General features: G+C 31.8%; 1 protein-coding gene across 5 annotated transcripts in view; it reads right to left on the bottom strand.

Annotated features, from left to right (window-relative positions):
- The window catches only part of LOC123541713 (proteoglycan 4-like), a 74,339-nt gene extending 60,061 nt beyond the window's left edge, over positions 1-14,278 (bottom strand). For all 5 annotated transcript variants that reach the window (XM_053531079.1, XM_045327266.2, XM_053531080.1 and 2 more), the window contains exon 1: positions 14,145-14,278. In XM_053531079.1, coding sequence (XP_053387054.1) covers positions 14,145-14,187 — 43 coding nt within the window. In that variant the 5' untranslated portion in view covers positions 14,188-14,278. The remainder of the gene's footprint in view (positions 1-14,144) is intronic.
- Between the last annotated feature and the right edge of the window lie 2,253 nt (positions 14,279-16,531).

Below are 16,531 nucleotides of genomic sequence, written 5' to 3'. Positions count from 1 at the left end.
ATTCACCATTAGGTGGGTTTACCTTGAATGTTTATCAGCGTTCGTTAATTTTGTGCGTTCATAAACTGTCAAAAATATATTTCTAATCGAAAGACAATATAGATCTACAAAATCTTTGCATGATTTTTTTGTTTCCTTTTTTTTTTAAAAAAAGTGGATTTATTTTCAGAAGGATTTACAACGTTTCCTTAATAATGGGTTTATAGAGTTTATAAGAAGACATTAAAATTTAAACTTTGTAGATCTAATAAGTAAAAACAATTATGAACAAAAATAAACTGTTCAGTAATTAGCGTTATTATTCAGAAATAACCAGGTTTATTTTACCGACGGATATTCGTCTTGATTAGATATCAATCGCACAGAAATTAAATAATTACATAGATAAATGAAATATATTTTACCAAAAGAAAAACACTCCAGCTTTAGCGGATACGGCGGAAACTGCCGATGATTACCGAATGTGTCGTCATAATCAATAATGACGTCATAGTCATCCTCTTTTCACGAGGACAAGCAAAATTCAAAGTATTTTACATTTGACTAATGATGTTATGATAATCAGATAACAGTTTTCTCGTGTAATTTATGTATAATATCAATTTAGTCACAATCAAAATATAGTTTCTGTTTTTCCTTAATTATCCAGTACAATTAGACGTTTTGAAAATAGAGGATATTACATAAGTGTCTTTCATATTGAATTTTTTAAACGAGTTGAATAAAATAATAAAATACGAATCTCTGTCGAGCATTTTATCAATTTTTTTCAACGAGCTTAATAACTTCAATGTGGAAAGTCACAAATGTAATATTCTTTTTATCACCTGATTGCCTGTCCTGTCGAAATATCAAAAAATCTACTTTCTTGTGCAATATAAACAAGTCAATTTGACCAACGTCTCCTAAACTATTAATGACGTCGACGTCAAAGCTTTATTACACTAGTGTATTATCATTTTTATTTAATAGCTTTATTTCCGCGACGTCGAACATGTGATAAAATGCTATACTATGTCACATTGAAGCTGTAACGATGAAAAACAGCCAAGTGTTGATGAATTAGCATTAGGTAATATTTGTTTTCTTGTGAAATTATTATAAAGTAGTGGGCGTGACATATTTAAGTTTAACATAAATATTTTTCTCTATGTAAACCTTCAGTTAATTATAAGTTTATACTAGTAAGCTCATGTTTTTGAAAAAATAGAGATACAGTCAAGGTAAAGTATAAACTACAATGCATATATCCAGAAACTTAAATATCACTGATATAGATAACAAACCATCAAAATATCAAACTTCTAAATAAGCATTCATGTTTTAAAACCTCATTTTGCACAAAATAAATTTTATCCCGACGCCTACATTTTTTGCCAATGCAGCAAAGTTCTATCGAAACTATTTTCATGTCTTCTATATCTTTTGACAACATCTGCATAGTGTAATAAATATTTAAAGATAAACTTAATATTCAAAATCTTTGATTTATCACAACCACAACTTTTTTAAGTCACCGCAAATAACCATACAATCATTGAAAGGGCTTTATTCATGAACTTAAAGTCATGAAATGATAAATGAAAAGCTTTGTGAAGAGCATTCAGTAACGTTTATAAATGTGATTATGAACTTCCTTGACTAAAAATATACAAGTTTGCTTCATTAGGCATTGAAACTAAAAGTTCAAACTTCAAGTAGGGTACTACTTATTTTAGAAATATGCATAAATTAATTGATACCACTCCTGGTCAATCTGATGAACAGCCGTCAGTTAAATTATGGGATAGAAACAAGGCAAATGAATTTATTAATAAGATTGATAGATGTAAAATACAAAATTTACAGCATACACTTGAAATTTTTGTACACGATACTAATATTAACCAACAGAGCGTAGATACAGAAGTTAACGATATATCGTCCCTATTTATAAATACCGCAAGTGAAGCCTTTGGCTATACTAAAATTAACAATGAAATGGAAACTAACAATAGTAAAACAGCCCCCTGGTTCGGGCCTAAGTGTAAAAAGGCAAGGAAAAATTTTCATTCTGCAAAATATCTTTATAAATTAAGAAAAAAGTAACGAAACAAAAGAAAATCTTAAACGAAACGCAACTATTATAAAATCACAATGAAACAGTTTTACAATAAACATAAGCACTCAAATATTAAGAAATTAAGAGATGTTAAAGGTAAAGACCCGAGAAGGTATTGGAAAATCTTAAACGGAAAAAACACGAATAAAACTGAAGCTGAATTAACGGATCTTTACAATTTTTTCAAAGAAATAAATTACAGTGAGGATAATAATTATAACACTAATAATAATAATATTAATAATATTAATAATAATAATAATAATAATGGTAATAATAATAACAATAATAATAATAATGATAATAATAATGATAATAATAATAATAATTACATTAACGCGGATATAAACAATCCTATTAGTGAAAATGAGATAGAATGGGCAGTAAAATCGTTAAAAAATAACAAAGCCGGTGGGTACGATAAAATAATAAATGAACAAATAAAAGCATCTTTGCCTTTGATGAAAACTATATACGTTAAGTTGTTTAACTTGATTTTCGATACTGGAATCATTCCTGAACAGTGGACAATAGGAATCATTAACCCAATATATAAAAATAAGGGCGACATTACAAAGCCAGAAAACTATCGACCTATTACATTGTTAAGTTGTTTAGGGAAATTATTTACGAGTATTTTGAACAAAAGAATAACCGATTATGTTGAATCAAATGATATTTTAAATAACACACAGGCAGGATTCAGAAAAGGTTTTTCAACAACAGATAATCTTTTTATTTTGCAACATATTATTCAATATCTAAATAATAACAGAAAAAAATTGTTTTGTGCATTTATAGATTTAAAACAAGCGTTCGATACAATTTGGAGAAATGGCCTGTGGTTTAAATTAATAAATGCTAATATAAATGGAAAATGTCTAAAAGTAATAAGAAATATGTATAATGGAATAAAGTCTTGTATAAAAGTAAATTCAAATTTTACAAAGTTTTTCTCGTGCAACATTGGTGTACGTCAAGGTGAAAATTTGTCACCTTTGCTATTTTCATTATATTTAAACGACCTAAGAGACTTTTTTCAGAATAACAGTAATGTACAAGGAATATTATTGCAAAATGAACAAAACACAAATGAGCTTTATAATTTGCTAAAACTTTTTATTTTGCTTTACGCAGACGATACAGTAATAATGGCAGAAACTGCAAAAGATTTACAAGAAGCATTAAATACCTATGAACAATATTGCGATACATGGAAACTTAAGGTAAATACCACAAAAACTAAAATTGTAGTTTTCTCAAAAGGTAGAAAACCGAACTATAACTTTACTTATAAAAATGAAATAAAAGAAGCAGTAAACGAGTATAAATATCTTGGTATCTATTTCAGCAGAACTGGGTCTTTCTTTAATTGTAAAAAACACATTGCAAATCAAGCAACTAGGGCAATGTACAGCCTAATAAGAAACTCTAACCGTCTGAACCTCCCAATAGATTTACAAATAGATCTCTTTAACAAAACGATCAAACCGATTCTTCTGTATGGATCCGAAATTTGGGGATTTGGAAATATAGAGATAATAGAAAGGGTCCAACTAAAATTTTTAAAATATATACTGAAATTAAAACGGTCTACCGCAAGTTATTTTATTTATGGTGAAACAGGATGTAAGCCATTATCATTAGATATTGAAGAAAGAATGATCTCATTTTGGTCAAAAATATGTACCATTGAAGAAGGTGATACACCGAAGAAATTGTCGTATTTTGTATATAAAAATATTTTTCAATACTCCCAAAATATACCTGATGGGCTTCTCATGGTAAAATTCCCATGGCTTTATAATGTTAAATCAATTTTGATAAAATGTGGTTTCATAAATATATGGAATGAACATACTTTTCCAAATTCAAAATGGTTAAAATTAGCAGTAAAACAAAAACTAAATGATTTATTTTTGAATAACTGGTATTCTCAAGTAGATAACTCTAGTAACAGTACGTTTTACCGTGTATTCAAAAGATCATTTGGAATCGAACTGTACTTATCAAATTTACAAAACTCTTCACTATATAACATGATTAAATTTAGAACAAGAAATCATAGGTTACCAATAGAAACGGGAAACTGGACAAGAATACCATTAAATGAACGTTTATGTAATTCATGTAGAAACAAAATCGGGGACGAATTTCACTACCTTTTCGAATGTGATCAATTTACAAATGAAAGAAGACAATATATTAAACCTATTTATTATAGACGACCAAACATGTTTAAATTGGAAAAACTTATTTGTACCAAGAATAACTCAGAATTTCAGAAATTGTGTAAGTTTGTCATAATAATATTGCGGAATATAAGAATGTAGCTAAACATATTCATTTTTTTCTGTATTCTGTATAATTTGATACATTATTTTCTTAAAATGTTGAAAATGTCCGATTTTTTATAAATGAAAACTACATATAAATGTATGAATGTGATTATGTATTGCAGCCTCGTTTACATGTATTATTGTTGTAAATACCTCATATTGCATGTTTTGTACATGTTTGAGAGATTAAAAGAGATGTTCTGTTCTGTTCTGTTCTGTTCTGTTCATAGCTAAATGCATCAATTGTACAACCTGAAAAATTACTTGTTCTAAATATATGAGCGCCCTCATGTTAGTGAATTTGTTGTGAACTGGTCAAAAGTGCAATGAAAGCAGAAAAGCAATCTACTCCCGCAAGTGACATAATACTCTAAAGTGTTATCCGCAAATGAGATCAAAAAGAAGAAATAAAGTTCCAGTGAGGACATATCATCCACGATATGTCATGAGCTAAAAACGTTTTTAAACTGCGTTAGGATATATCTAAAACACTGCAAAGCGTGTAAAGCGTCCACTGCTTCGTTACAGTTACGTTGTAAGATTTCAACCTTTTCTCTAAACTGTGTATATTTTTTAAATTACCTATCCTTTCTATCTAGCATCAGCATGCCTTAAAGTATTAGCTTCACTTTCTATTAATTACAACCACTACATACTCATTTTCTGTGTCAGACTTTTAAACGACCCAAGGAAATTAGAAATTGAAAAGAGAATAGAATGTTAAAACTGTCGTCCTTGTTTTTAGTTTTCATTTTGAAAAGTTGCAATATCATACATAAAGTTTGCATTTGGTACACGAAAGTCATTAATAGTCATTGAATACACAAATGTCATTCTTGGTCTGAGGGTGTAGCTTTCTATATGCACTTAAACAAACAACAATAATTATTAAATTATATGCATAAATGAAAATAACCTGTAAGCCGTAAAACAAACAAAAGTATTTTATCAAACTCAGTTTTTATTTCACGTTTCCGTGGCAAGGAATTTTGTGGTTAGTGCATAGTCAGTACATTCAAATCATTAACTGAAAGATTGCATAACATGGGTCTCATCAATTCAACCAAAATGGCTACATAGTTATGGTGTGAAAGCAGTTGTTAGTTTAAGCTGTAAGACAAAATTCCACCTCTTTCACTAATTTCAGAGCATTGTCTATTGTTCTTTTTATGTCACTGCGTAGAAAAGTATTTTATCCTAGGGTCACTTACAGTCTTTTAAATATGCATATATGTTTGTATTGTTTTGTTTTATCTATATGTTTTACATTCATGTTTCTTTTGTACATGTAAAATGCATTTTTTGTTTGTGTTGAATTTGTAATTGTTTGTATTGTTTTGCAATGTTTTCTGTTAAGCACTTTTGAACGTGTACATGTGCATGACAAGAGTGCTTTATACATGTAGTAATAAAATAATAATATTAGGATAAAAATCCACTAGAAGTTGTCCCGCTCCGGATCCAAGGACGCAGCCTCCCTAAACAAAACGCTACATTGGAGTGCGTATGAAGTGTTAATGATATTTTGTTTATTTTATCGGCTTTAACGTCATAACGTCACAAACATAGGTCATGTTTCTGGTGGCAGAGGAGGACCCCACATGCCCCATTGTTAATTAGTACATCACGGACGGGCACCTTCGTAGAACCACCGACTTTGCGTTAGCCAGCTTGATGGCTTCCTCACAGCTTGAACCGAATTCGGTGAGTGGCAAATGATTTGAAGTCAGCGTAACCACTCGGTCACGGAGGCCCAGTTAATGACCTTCATTTACACAATTAGAAGGGACGAAACAAAGATATAAAGGAAAACAATGGACATTTCTTTAGTAATGGTTACTGGTTTAATAAAGAAATAATTTATAGCAAAGGAGTGTTTTAACACTATTTATGCACGATGGGCGGTTATACCTCGGGCTCAATAATTTCACGAGGGCGCAGCCCGAGTGAAATTATTTGTACGACGTATTACCGCCCGAGTGTATAAATAGTGTTAAAACACAGTTTTGCTATAAATTATTTCGATTCTAATATGCCCTTAATCTAAAACAATAAATAAAATATAGTAGCGCTCTTTCTTGGTCGCAACAAAAACATTGACGTCACCGCACGTTAACGTGACGTCATTCTAGCGTAAGAGTGTTTTAACAGAGAAAAGCATATTAGAATTTAAACTACTTTAGAGCTGAAACCTGTCTCTCATCTTTATTCCCCAACCACGTTTCAAAGTCATAGGACAAACAAAAACAAAAGTTATCCCCGCCAGGTGAAACCACAAGTATTGGTGATAAAAGGCACAATACGTCAAGCGACAATACTTGTGAAAGAAAAGTTGAAGAATGGCAGCATCAAGAGGAAAAAGTTCATTGATTTCATTTTTATCTGAAATGATCACAACCCCAGAGGTAATCATGGGATACGGCCACAAGTTTTAATCTCTTTTCGAGCAAGTGTCAAAGTAGGGCAGTTGTCATTTGTTTCTTTTTTTCCTCCAGTGAATGTCAGCAAATGTAGTAAAAGTAAACATTTCATTCTAAATTTCGTTCCTTTTTAAATAGAAAAAAGAATGGTTATTTTTGTGCGTTCTGTTCGCGTCGTTTTGATCTATGAATATAACAGTTTGTAAGGTCAGGAGGGATGTTGATGTCCTAGAGAAATAAAAAAGTATGAAGACTCTATTTACAGCCGGTGTTGTCATAACACCCGCTTGTTGATGATGAATGTCCAATAAAAAGGCGCCTGGCTGACCGTAAAATCGTCTCGGTCCTACGTTTATATTCCGCATGCTTTTTAATGTTCATAACTGGACAGAAAGAAAATGCAAATCACCGAGTTTGATACGACATGCGTGTCTAACAGTGAGAAATAGCAAAAGTGATTTAATTTTCTCGGAGGCATTATTTCAAGATTAATAGCCTTATTCGCGATGTTAAGAATTCGCGAAATGCGACTGTTAGTACTTCAGGACATGACGCGGATTAATATTTACGCACAGTTTGAATTCGCGAGTGGCATTTTTTCAAATGTTAGCGTAAAAAATCATCGCGAATATTATCCGATGCATTGTATGATGACGTGTACTACATTTTCTACATTTGAACTAAATGCCTTATGAAAAAATAATTTATTGAACGGTCACCATTGGATATATTTAAGAAACCACGGAAACGTAACAGTTACAAAGCAGGCAAATGTTTACACGTTTTTAAGAAAACACGGAAACATTTGAATATCTTACAATTTACAACTACATATCTGTCTAAATTGTCAGATGGTTTCATGCATCACAAACAAAGTGAAGGAAACATTAACATTTTGACGTTTAAAGAAAAAAAGTCATAACAAAGCGCTCAAAAGTCTGTTTAAATTCATATAGACTGAATCAGTTAACCTTTACCCTGCTAAATTTCTAAAATGGACTGGTCTATCATTCAATTTGTGCAATACTGTTTACTATTAGAAGTGGCATTCACTGAAAATTTACTGACTGAATAACGAACAGTGCTGACCATGGCTGATCTTGGTCTGCACTGGTCGCAAAGGCAGAGTCACTTGCCGCCAGCAGGCTTAAAATGTTTGAAACATGTACGCAATAATTTGTCATTAATTTTTGAAAAAATGGTAATATCATTATCTTTTTAATGTAACATTCATTGCTACGTGTCAGAATGATTTAAAATGCACATATCCAGGATAAGCTTAGTAAACGTTTAAAATGTAACTAAAACAACAGTTAGAATGATATGTTCTTACTTGAAATATTGAGCTCATTTCCCTGTTACATATTCAAAAATGATCATGACTATTCATTGAAATACTATACAAATCAATCATGTTCAATGACTGACGGATATGTTACAACTCACAGGCAATAAAACAAATGGGATGATAACGTTATGAGTATTGTAAATGTCATTTGAATTTCGTATGTTAAAAACATGAATTATGCCAAGTCAACTAGCCTATATTTCTTTTAATTATCTATTTAAAAGTCGTATATTGTTGCATTTTTATGTAAATTACGTCAGAATAGATCTTCTGATTATAATTGATAATCGTCAACCGTCATAAAAACTGCTGTCAATTTTGGAGATTCATTCATCGCGATTCGACTGCGTAACGAAAGGAAAGTACCACAATTTGACCCATTACGTGAGAATGCGTGCATTGTTTATGAGTGTCACACTTAATAATTTTTACATGTATGTGTCTGTCCTTACAAAATTTTGATGTGAGTAAAAACCCGAAGGCATTAAAAGTTAAAAAGAAGCAACAACAACAATGCTGTCAGGCTGCTACAGACTCTGGTGCGGCACATATATGAGCCATGCCATGGGAAAACCAACATAGTGGGTTTGCGACCAGCATGGATCCAGACCAGCCTGCGCATCCGCGCAGTCTGGTCAGGATCCATGCTGTTCGCTAATGGTTTCTCTAATTGCAGTAGGCTTTAAAAGCGAACAGCATGGATCCTGACCAGACTGCGCGGATGCGCAGGCTGGTCTGGATCCATGCTGGTCGCAAACCCACTATGTTGATTTTCTCATGGCGCGGCTCATATTAATAACTAATATTAATAAAGACTTAGTGCTCTCTCTGTGTCTTTGTTGTCATTCGCTTGACTTTTATCATTATTCTGAATATATGTCAGTTGAATCCATCTGAAACTATTGTTGTTTCGATTCTATTAAATTTTTGGGCATTTGTTAACATTACATAACACAAAGGGAGATTCAGCCGTAAAGCAAACAATCTTACCATGTATAGGATTAAACAAAAAGTGGTTTGTTTACGATGGTAATAATGATTGTCATTGAAACTAGCTTAATGAGTAATGCTCACTTAAACAAAGATTTTTTTTAACGATATCTAATTGCTATATGTCACTAAGATAGCTTTCATTTAGACATTTATATCTAATGTTGAAATCCACATCGAATATATTTAAAATTACTTAATATACATGTATAAATTAATTGTGTATGTAAAGTACATTCGTACTTAAATACCACGTAGTAACCCTTAGCCTGCTATATTTCTATAATGAACGTGTCCATCTTTCAATTTGGACAGTATTATTAACTGTTAAAAGGGGTGCTTACAAAAAGATACTGACTGAACGGCGAACAGTGCAGATCATGATCAGCCTGCACACCCGATCTACACTGGTCGCAAAGGCAGAATAGGTCATATCCAGCATGATAAGGGTTAAAAAACGCCCGGTTTATACTTTGTTCAGTTATACATTTATACAGCGTATAGTACATATCTTAACCTAACGCATTTACAGTTAATAAACAATACACTTGTTAATTTAATGTTTATATAAGCTATATGTAGTATTTTTTCATGTTTTCAAATATGAAATTTGTGTCTAGTTAACCTTTAACCCTTAGCCTGCTAAATTTCTAAAATGGAATGGTTTATCATTCAGTTTGGGCAATATTGTTTATTATTCCAAGGGGGGTTCACTGAGAATTTACTGACTGAATAGCGAACAGTTCAGACCATGATGTGCAGGCTGATCTTGGTCTGCAGTGGTGGCAAAGGCAGAATCAGTTGCCGCCAGCAGGCTAAAGGTTAAATAAGATGGCGGTTATATTTCTAGACATGATTTTTGTATCTTAATCTCGTTTATTGATTAAGAGGGAAAACATTAAATTCTATGAACGGCCAAAGGATTTAGGGAATTATTTTACCTGGATTTTTATTACTTTTCAAATGGAGTTTGAAAGCAACTGCTTATAATAAAAGATTGCTTCCTTATGTATTTATACCCCACTTCTCCTGTACAAACATAATTGACGGCATACTTCCTGTTATTTCAACAAGCTTCTTGTAAATGCAAATTCCGCGAAAACCCATCTCTTTAGATCAGGAAATATCTTAAATCATACATTTCATCGGTAACTTATAATAACTGTCAAAGGTTGATGTCATATTAATACAATAGTGTGATTCTAATGCCCAAATGATCAATGACAGTAGGTTTATGTTCAAACGAATTAATTCTTGGCTTTGTTTTGAAATTGACTTCCAAATAAAAATAGCTCTTATTAACGTCACATCTGTTTTGTTAAACCGCAAAAAAAAAAAAAAAAAAAAAAAAAAACAATTATAATGAATGTACTTGAATGATGTATGAACGGTACTCAGCATTTCATTGTTGATATAGTGTCCAATTCTGTTTTAAGTTCATATCTTTTATTAATTTGATGTGTTGATTATGTAAAATATGTTAATCTTTTTGTTTTGATACTATAGTTTTTAAAAGTAAATGCATGTTAAAGAATAATACGCACTACCAGAAATGAGTTTCAGTTCTGCACAGAGTAATGTCAATAGCTGTATGTATATGGTAACATCATAAATACATTTTGAATGTTTATACAAACCCCTTTACTGAAAAGGTTGGCTTATAGTTAAGTTGGCTTAATTGATACATCTTCACGAGCATTGTTGAGATTGATTTTGTTAAGTGAAATCTTTGTTTGTTTTCTAACTTATAGGTAGTTCTAACTAATGCTGGTTCAAACAAGTACTCTACTATTATAGGTAGATATGTTTCAGCTATAGACCAAAGAGCGATTGTTTGCCACATGGTTTGTTTTCGTATGGGTGCTTAGTACTTACCTTTTTGTGACGTGATCTATTTATCGGATTTGTCATCCTAAGTACACATGCACTAAAATGTATTCCGGGACGTGTTGTCTATGATTACTGAGGAAATTATGATTCTAAAAAATCTTATTGAATTTCGGTGGAAAAATGGCGTATTGATCATAATATATATCTTTCAACGAATTGTGATAAGTTACGTGATCTCTTCTATATATAGAATTACTGTGCAAGGCTTGAATAATCATAAATCAGGTCAAGAAGAGGTTTAACAGCTTCGTGTTCTTAAATTAGTTTAGGCCTCACCAAATTTAAAAGTTGTTCATCGGATTTGCCGCTCGTATATTTTCAGAAACACAAAAAAATATTTTTTGTTTGTTTTTTGCTTGCGCTCGCCCCATTGAAAAAAATCAGTTCAAAATTTTTTGGTGCGCTACTTTTGACGGACGTAAAGTGTATAAATGCTTATAATTCCAGTCCCAGATTGTTCTCAAATGGATTTTAATCAAAATAAATACATACTACGCACACATCGTCTATAAAAGATCATTACACCTATATTTAGTTGCATTAAAATTATTCCCCCTTTATGCAGTTAAGCCATTTTCTTCAAATGTTTACCAAATTACATGCTGCAAAAATCGATATTTTTCTTTAAAAACTGGATGGAGAAAAACATACTAATTCATTTGGTAACATCAATCTACATTATTTTGGTAAGGGTATATTCTTATTGATGCATGTCACTTATCTGTTTTCTGTTTTTCCTGTCCAAATCATCAGCATTTGCATACGAAAGTTAGTGGGGTAAGGAATTTACATTGTGAGTTTTCAGACCAGTTTCGAATTTCAAATTTTCCAGTCATTTAGTAGACTAATGTTAATACACGTTAATCTCCATTTCAGACCTTAATTGAGACATTGTTTCAACAAATTCAATATGTTATGAAAGTTTAAAATTAGAAAAAAAGCTGTACATAAGACATCATACTCGACTTTCCTGAATCAGAGCTTTGCCAGTAAAAAGGGCATAATAGTCAGAAGCTTTGAAAGTAACAGAGCTATTGGTCATTATATAAAACTTGAATAAAAATATTCTATGTTAAAAAGGGACACAATTCTGTCTAGATTCAGACTTAAGAGTATTGTTTCTCCTGGTGTAGACTTTGACAGTAAATAACTATTCTAAGTTTCAAATCAAAAGCTTTTATAAGTCTGGCAACAGTTACAGAGATATTTGATGTATTAGACAAATGTTAAAAACTTTGTAAAGTCAGCTAAAATGCTACATTTTCATAGCAGTAGATATTCAAGTCACATATGTATGTGATAAGTATGGTTTAAGGTTATGCATTGTTGTTTATTACATATTTTCTAACAGCATTTACAAAAGCTTATTTGATTATAGTGTACTGTATGCCAATGTTATTACCTTTTTTCACGAGTTCGCTTTGTTGGGCGTCTGCAGGTCAGATTTTCTCAATCCCTGGGGACTTACTTTTTAATTTAAAAGGGCTATACATTCTATTTTAAGGTTTTTATTAGTCAGTCGAGGGCTAAATGAAGATAAATATATTTCTTCGCTCTTCGCTAGCTCCTGATTTTCTAAAAAACCAAAAATAAAATATTTAAATTAATTTTTCGCTCGCCGCCTCAATTTTTTCAGAAAAAAATCCGATGAACAACTTTTCAATTTGGTGTGGCCTTGTTAACATTTATTTAGTTGAAACTTATACATCGCATTGTAGGAATGAATAGGGCTTTGTTATGTACTTTAATGCATGTTTAATTACCTTCATGAGTTGAAAAGACAGTTGTGAGCCGATAATAGAAACTGGTGTTTAAATATTAAGTAGTGCAGAATAGTTTTCTTAAAATTGTACTAAGCTCATTATTCTATGAACTATTTTATTATTATATAATAACTTTAGATGTAAAGAAAACCCCTGATAAGATTTATCTGACTATCTAAACTGTGTCTGTAGAGATACAATCACAAGTTACCCTTTAACCTACTGGCGGCAAGTGATTCTGCCTTTGCGAACAGTGCAGACCAAGACCAGCAGGCTGATCGTGGTCTGCACTATTCGCTATTCAGTCAGTAAATTTTGAGTGAACTTCTCTTTGAATAATAAGTGGTACTTCTAAAAGCAATTTCTCAGCGTAAAGATTAATACCACGAAGTAGCTGTCATTTGTTAGAAATCTGCCAGCTGTGAAACGGTTGTATGTATGTTCAGTTCATACTATGCTTGGTTGTACAATTATTACACGGGCCCACAATACTGTTTATGTACAATGTGCACATGCTTATTTCTGGTTTGAAGAAGAAACCTTGAGGTAACTGTTCTTGTTTTCAAATATGAAATACGGGCATGATATAGCTTTCAAGCATATACGTATATTGCTTTCTGTTAAGCTTCCGGCGTGTTTATTGCAGTGTTTCCACGGAAAACACGACTAAAGAGATAGCGCAATTTTTTTTTCGGATAAAGCGGGACGATTATTATTGTTTAATGCAAAAGTACGCCTTTCAACCTAGTGTGTTTCAAAACCATAACATCTAGCTAGAGCTAACCAATTGTGTTTACAGCATAAAGTATCCGCTAATTCTACTGGTTTTGTTTTCGTATTTTTACTAAAGAGGTGTGTACTTTCTGAAAATAGAGAAATCAAACATCTGATCTAAATATCTATCTAATGAAACCCGAATCGAAGATTTGAGCGGAATATCAGATCAAACTAGAACATTGTAAGAGCTCAGCTTTTTATATTTCCCTTACTTTACCTCAGTAAGTCATGGTAGGGTATTATTCGAGAATCTTTTAAAGGGTGGATTATACCTTCTTTCTGCTTTTAATTTTTATTATCATCCGTAGTGCTACAGATTAGGTTTAACGATATATCACATAATTTCGCGATCTTACATGTCATTATCTTTTATTACATTTATAGGAGTTTTTGTTCGAGGTAACGGAGAATTTCTGATGAGTAAATTGTAAAACCTATAATATGGATTCATTTCTAATGAAAATAAACCAGATTATTGCTTTTAAAGGAACTTCAGTTAAATAAAATTAGACTTACCAAGAACCAATCCAAATACGAAAACCAATTTTGTCCTTAACATTTTTTTGTTTCCTTTTTCAATCACAAACTCAGTCTCTCTAACTTGTTCTTCTACACGTTTCAAACCCTTCTGTCAATTAGGAGACAAATCCTGTCATTTATACAGCCTTAATATAATATAACTCTTCTGATGTATACGCCTGTCAACTTACACACGTTAAAACACGAGCTTGACATGAACAGTTCATAATATATTTGCATTAAGAGCGTATATTAATTAAATTTATACTAATTTATTTAAGCTTGTTTTTTTAAGTTAGTTTAAAGCTTCTTTTTATTGTATATTACTGGTAGACTGTCACCTTCCTGGTATTGAGGAGGTGCAGCCGTGACTCGGCGGGTTTCAAAATTTGGTTCAAGGCCTATAAGTACAAGTAGCTGTCTGATGTTTAGATTCAATTCTGTTTACTCTTGCTATGCTATGCGGAACAATCTTATAGGTATCATATCGGGGTCAGCTATTTCCGTAAACATTTTAGAGTGTCAGCTCATTTGGAATTATTTTTTTGCTAGATTTCCCATGCATCATTTCTAAAACATCTTCGAGTCCACTTTATTATTAAATTCGAAAGTTATACTCCATGCTTTCTTAATTCTCTGGCATTTCATTCGTTTTTATTGAATAATCAATGCCTACGCAAGTTGATAAAGTAACTTATGTTGTTTTGATCGCTATTAAATATACTAAAACAACAACAACAACAAAATAAACAACAACAAAATAAAACAACAAACAAACAAACAAATGTTTTATATAAACAAATCAATATTTTATAAAGCTTTATCTGTTCAAATTCGAAACATGACTACTTAAGCCTCCGGATCCATAATATGACTTGAGATAGCAACGATGTTAAATTAAAGTCGTAAAAAATGTGAAGCACATTTAATTAGAGGGGATTTACTTTTTACGGTTTCAACAACATTGTTACATACCACTTACATTCAATTTTAGATTGGTATAGCACTTATCATGCTAAACACGACTGACTCTGCCTTTGCAACCAGTGTAGATCATGATCAGCCTGCATATCCGTGCAGTCTGATCATTATCTGCACTGTTCCCATTCAGTCAGTATTTTTTTTTGGTAAGCACCCCTTTTAACAGTTAATGGTATAAACATTTAACAGGGTAAGGGTTAAATTTTCGGAGGTATTTACTCTTTACGGCTTCAACAACATTTATGCGTTCATTATAACCGCTGCGTTCACAAGATACAACGTGACGATGAGAAAGTCACATGACACAGCAAAATGGCGGAGTTCTCTTAACAGCAGTTTATTTATTTATCTAATCTTTTTAACAAAAATCACTTCAATTTGATATTTAAACAATTATGTGCGCAAATATTACCATCTAGATGCGAATAATGCAATTAGAAAACCACAACAACAAGCTGTTCTGTTCTGTTAACCAAATGTCTGGTTAAACCGTAAGAAACCGCTGCGTGATATTCAATTTCATTTAACCAAGCGTTATGTCAAAACACTACGGTGAATTATCATACATGTCGCATCCTTAACAGTAAATATATTCTTCAGTGCTGACTCAATCGTTTATGAATTGAACGTTTTGATGTTCCCATTACTTTATTTCCTGTAAAAGTATTTTGTTGAAACCCTTTATATTTATCAACACATGTAAAGACATGCGATGTTCAACAGGCGTGAGATTATCTTATGTCGTGTATGAAGAAACCTTAACAAATATAATATAACGCATTTTAAATTTTGTTACATTGTCTTAATTTCACATTCGTAATCAAATGCAAACCTTTTTGGCGTATTGTGTTATTGCACGATTTAACATTTTGTACTGAATAGCTAACAATAACCACTCATTGTAATATTCCAGCAATTCAGGTGCATGAATAATTTACATTTTATAGTGAGAATGTCTGTGAATACAATTTGTCCTGAGTGTACATACTTGACCGTTTTTACGATTAAATAGGCAAAGCTCTATATCATTATGCCGTGAAAATTTACGTTTTACACTGAGAGTTCAGGTGTATGTAATTTGCATTAAGTGAACGAAGGATGAAATTGTTAACCGTTTTTATGACTAAATAAGCAAAGTACTAGAGCTATATTATTATGCCATCATAATTTACGTTTTACAGTGAGAGTATTGGTGAATTCAGTTTGTCCTGAGTGTACACCGAATGAGATTTCTGACCGCTTTGTAGTATGAATAGGCAAAATACTAGATCTATATCATTATGCCATTTACATTGAGAGTATTGGTGAATACAGTATGGCCTGAGTATATGTAGAATTAGACTGTTGACCGCTTTTAATAATTAAATAGTATGTATGTGTATGTGGAAATAATGGCATACTGA

This window comes from Mercenaria mercenaria, chromosome 19 (genome assembly GCF_021730395.1).
Source record: "Mercenaria mercenaria strain notata chromosome 19, MADL_Memer_1, whole genome shotgun sequence".
Taxonomy (NCBI): domain Eukaryota; kingdom Metazoa; phylum Mollusca; class Bivalvia; order Venerida; family Veneridae; genus Mercenaria; species Mercenaria mercenaria.
The sequence above is the reverse complement of the archived record's forward strand: the minus strand, read 5'-3'. Positions and strand labels throughout refer to the sequence as shown.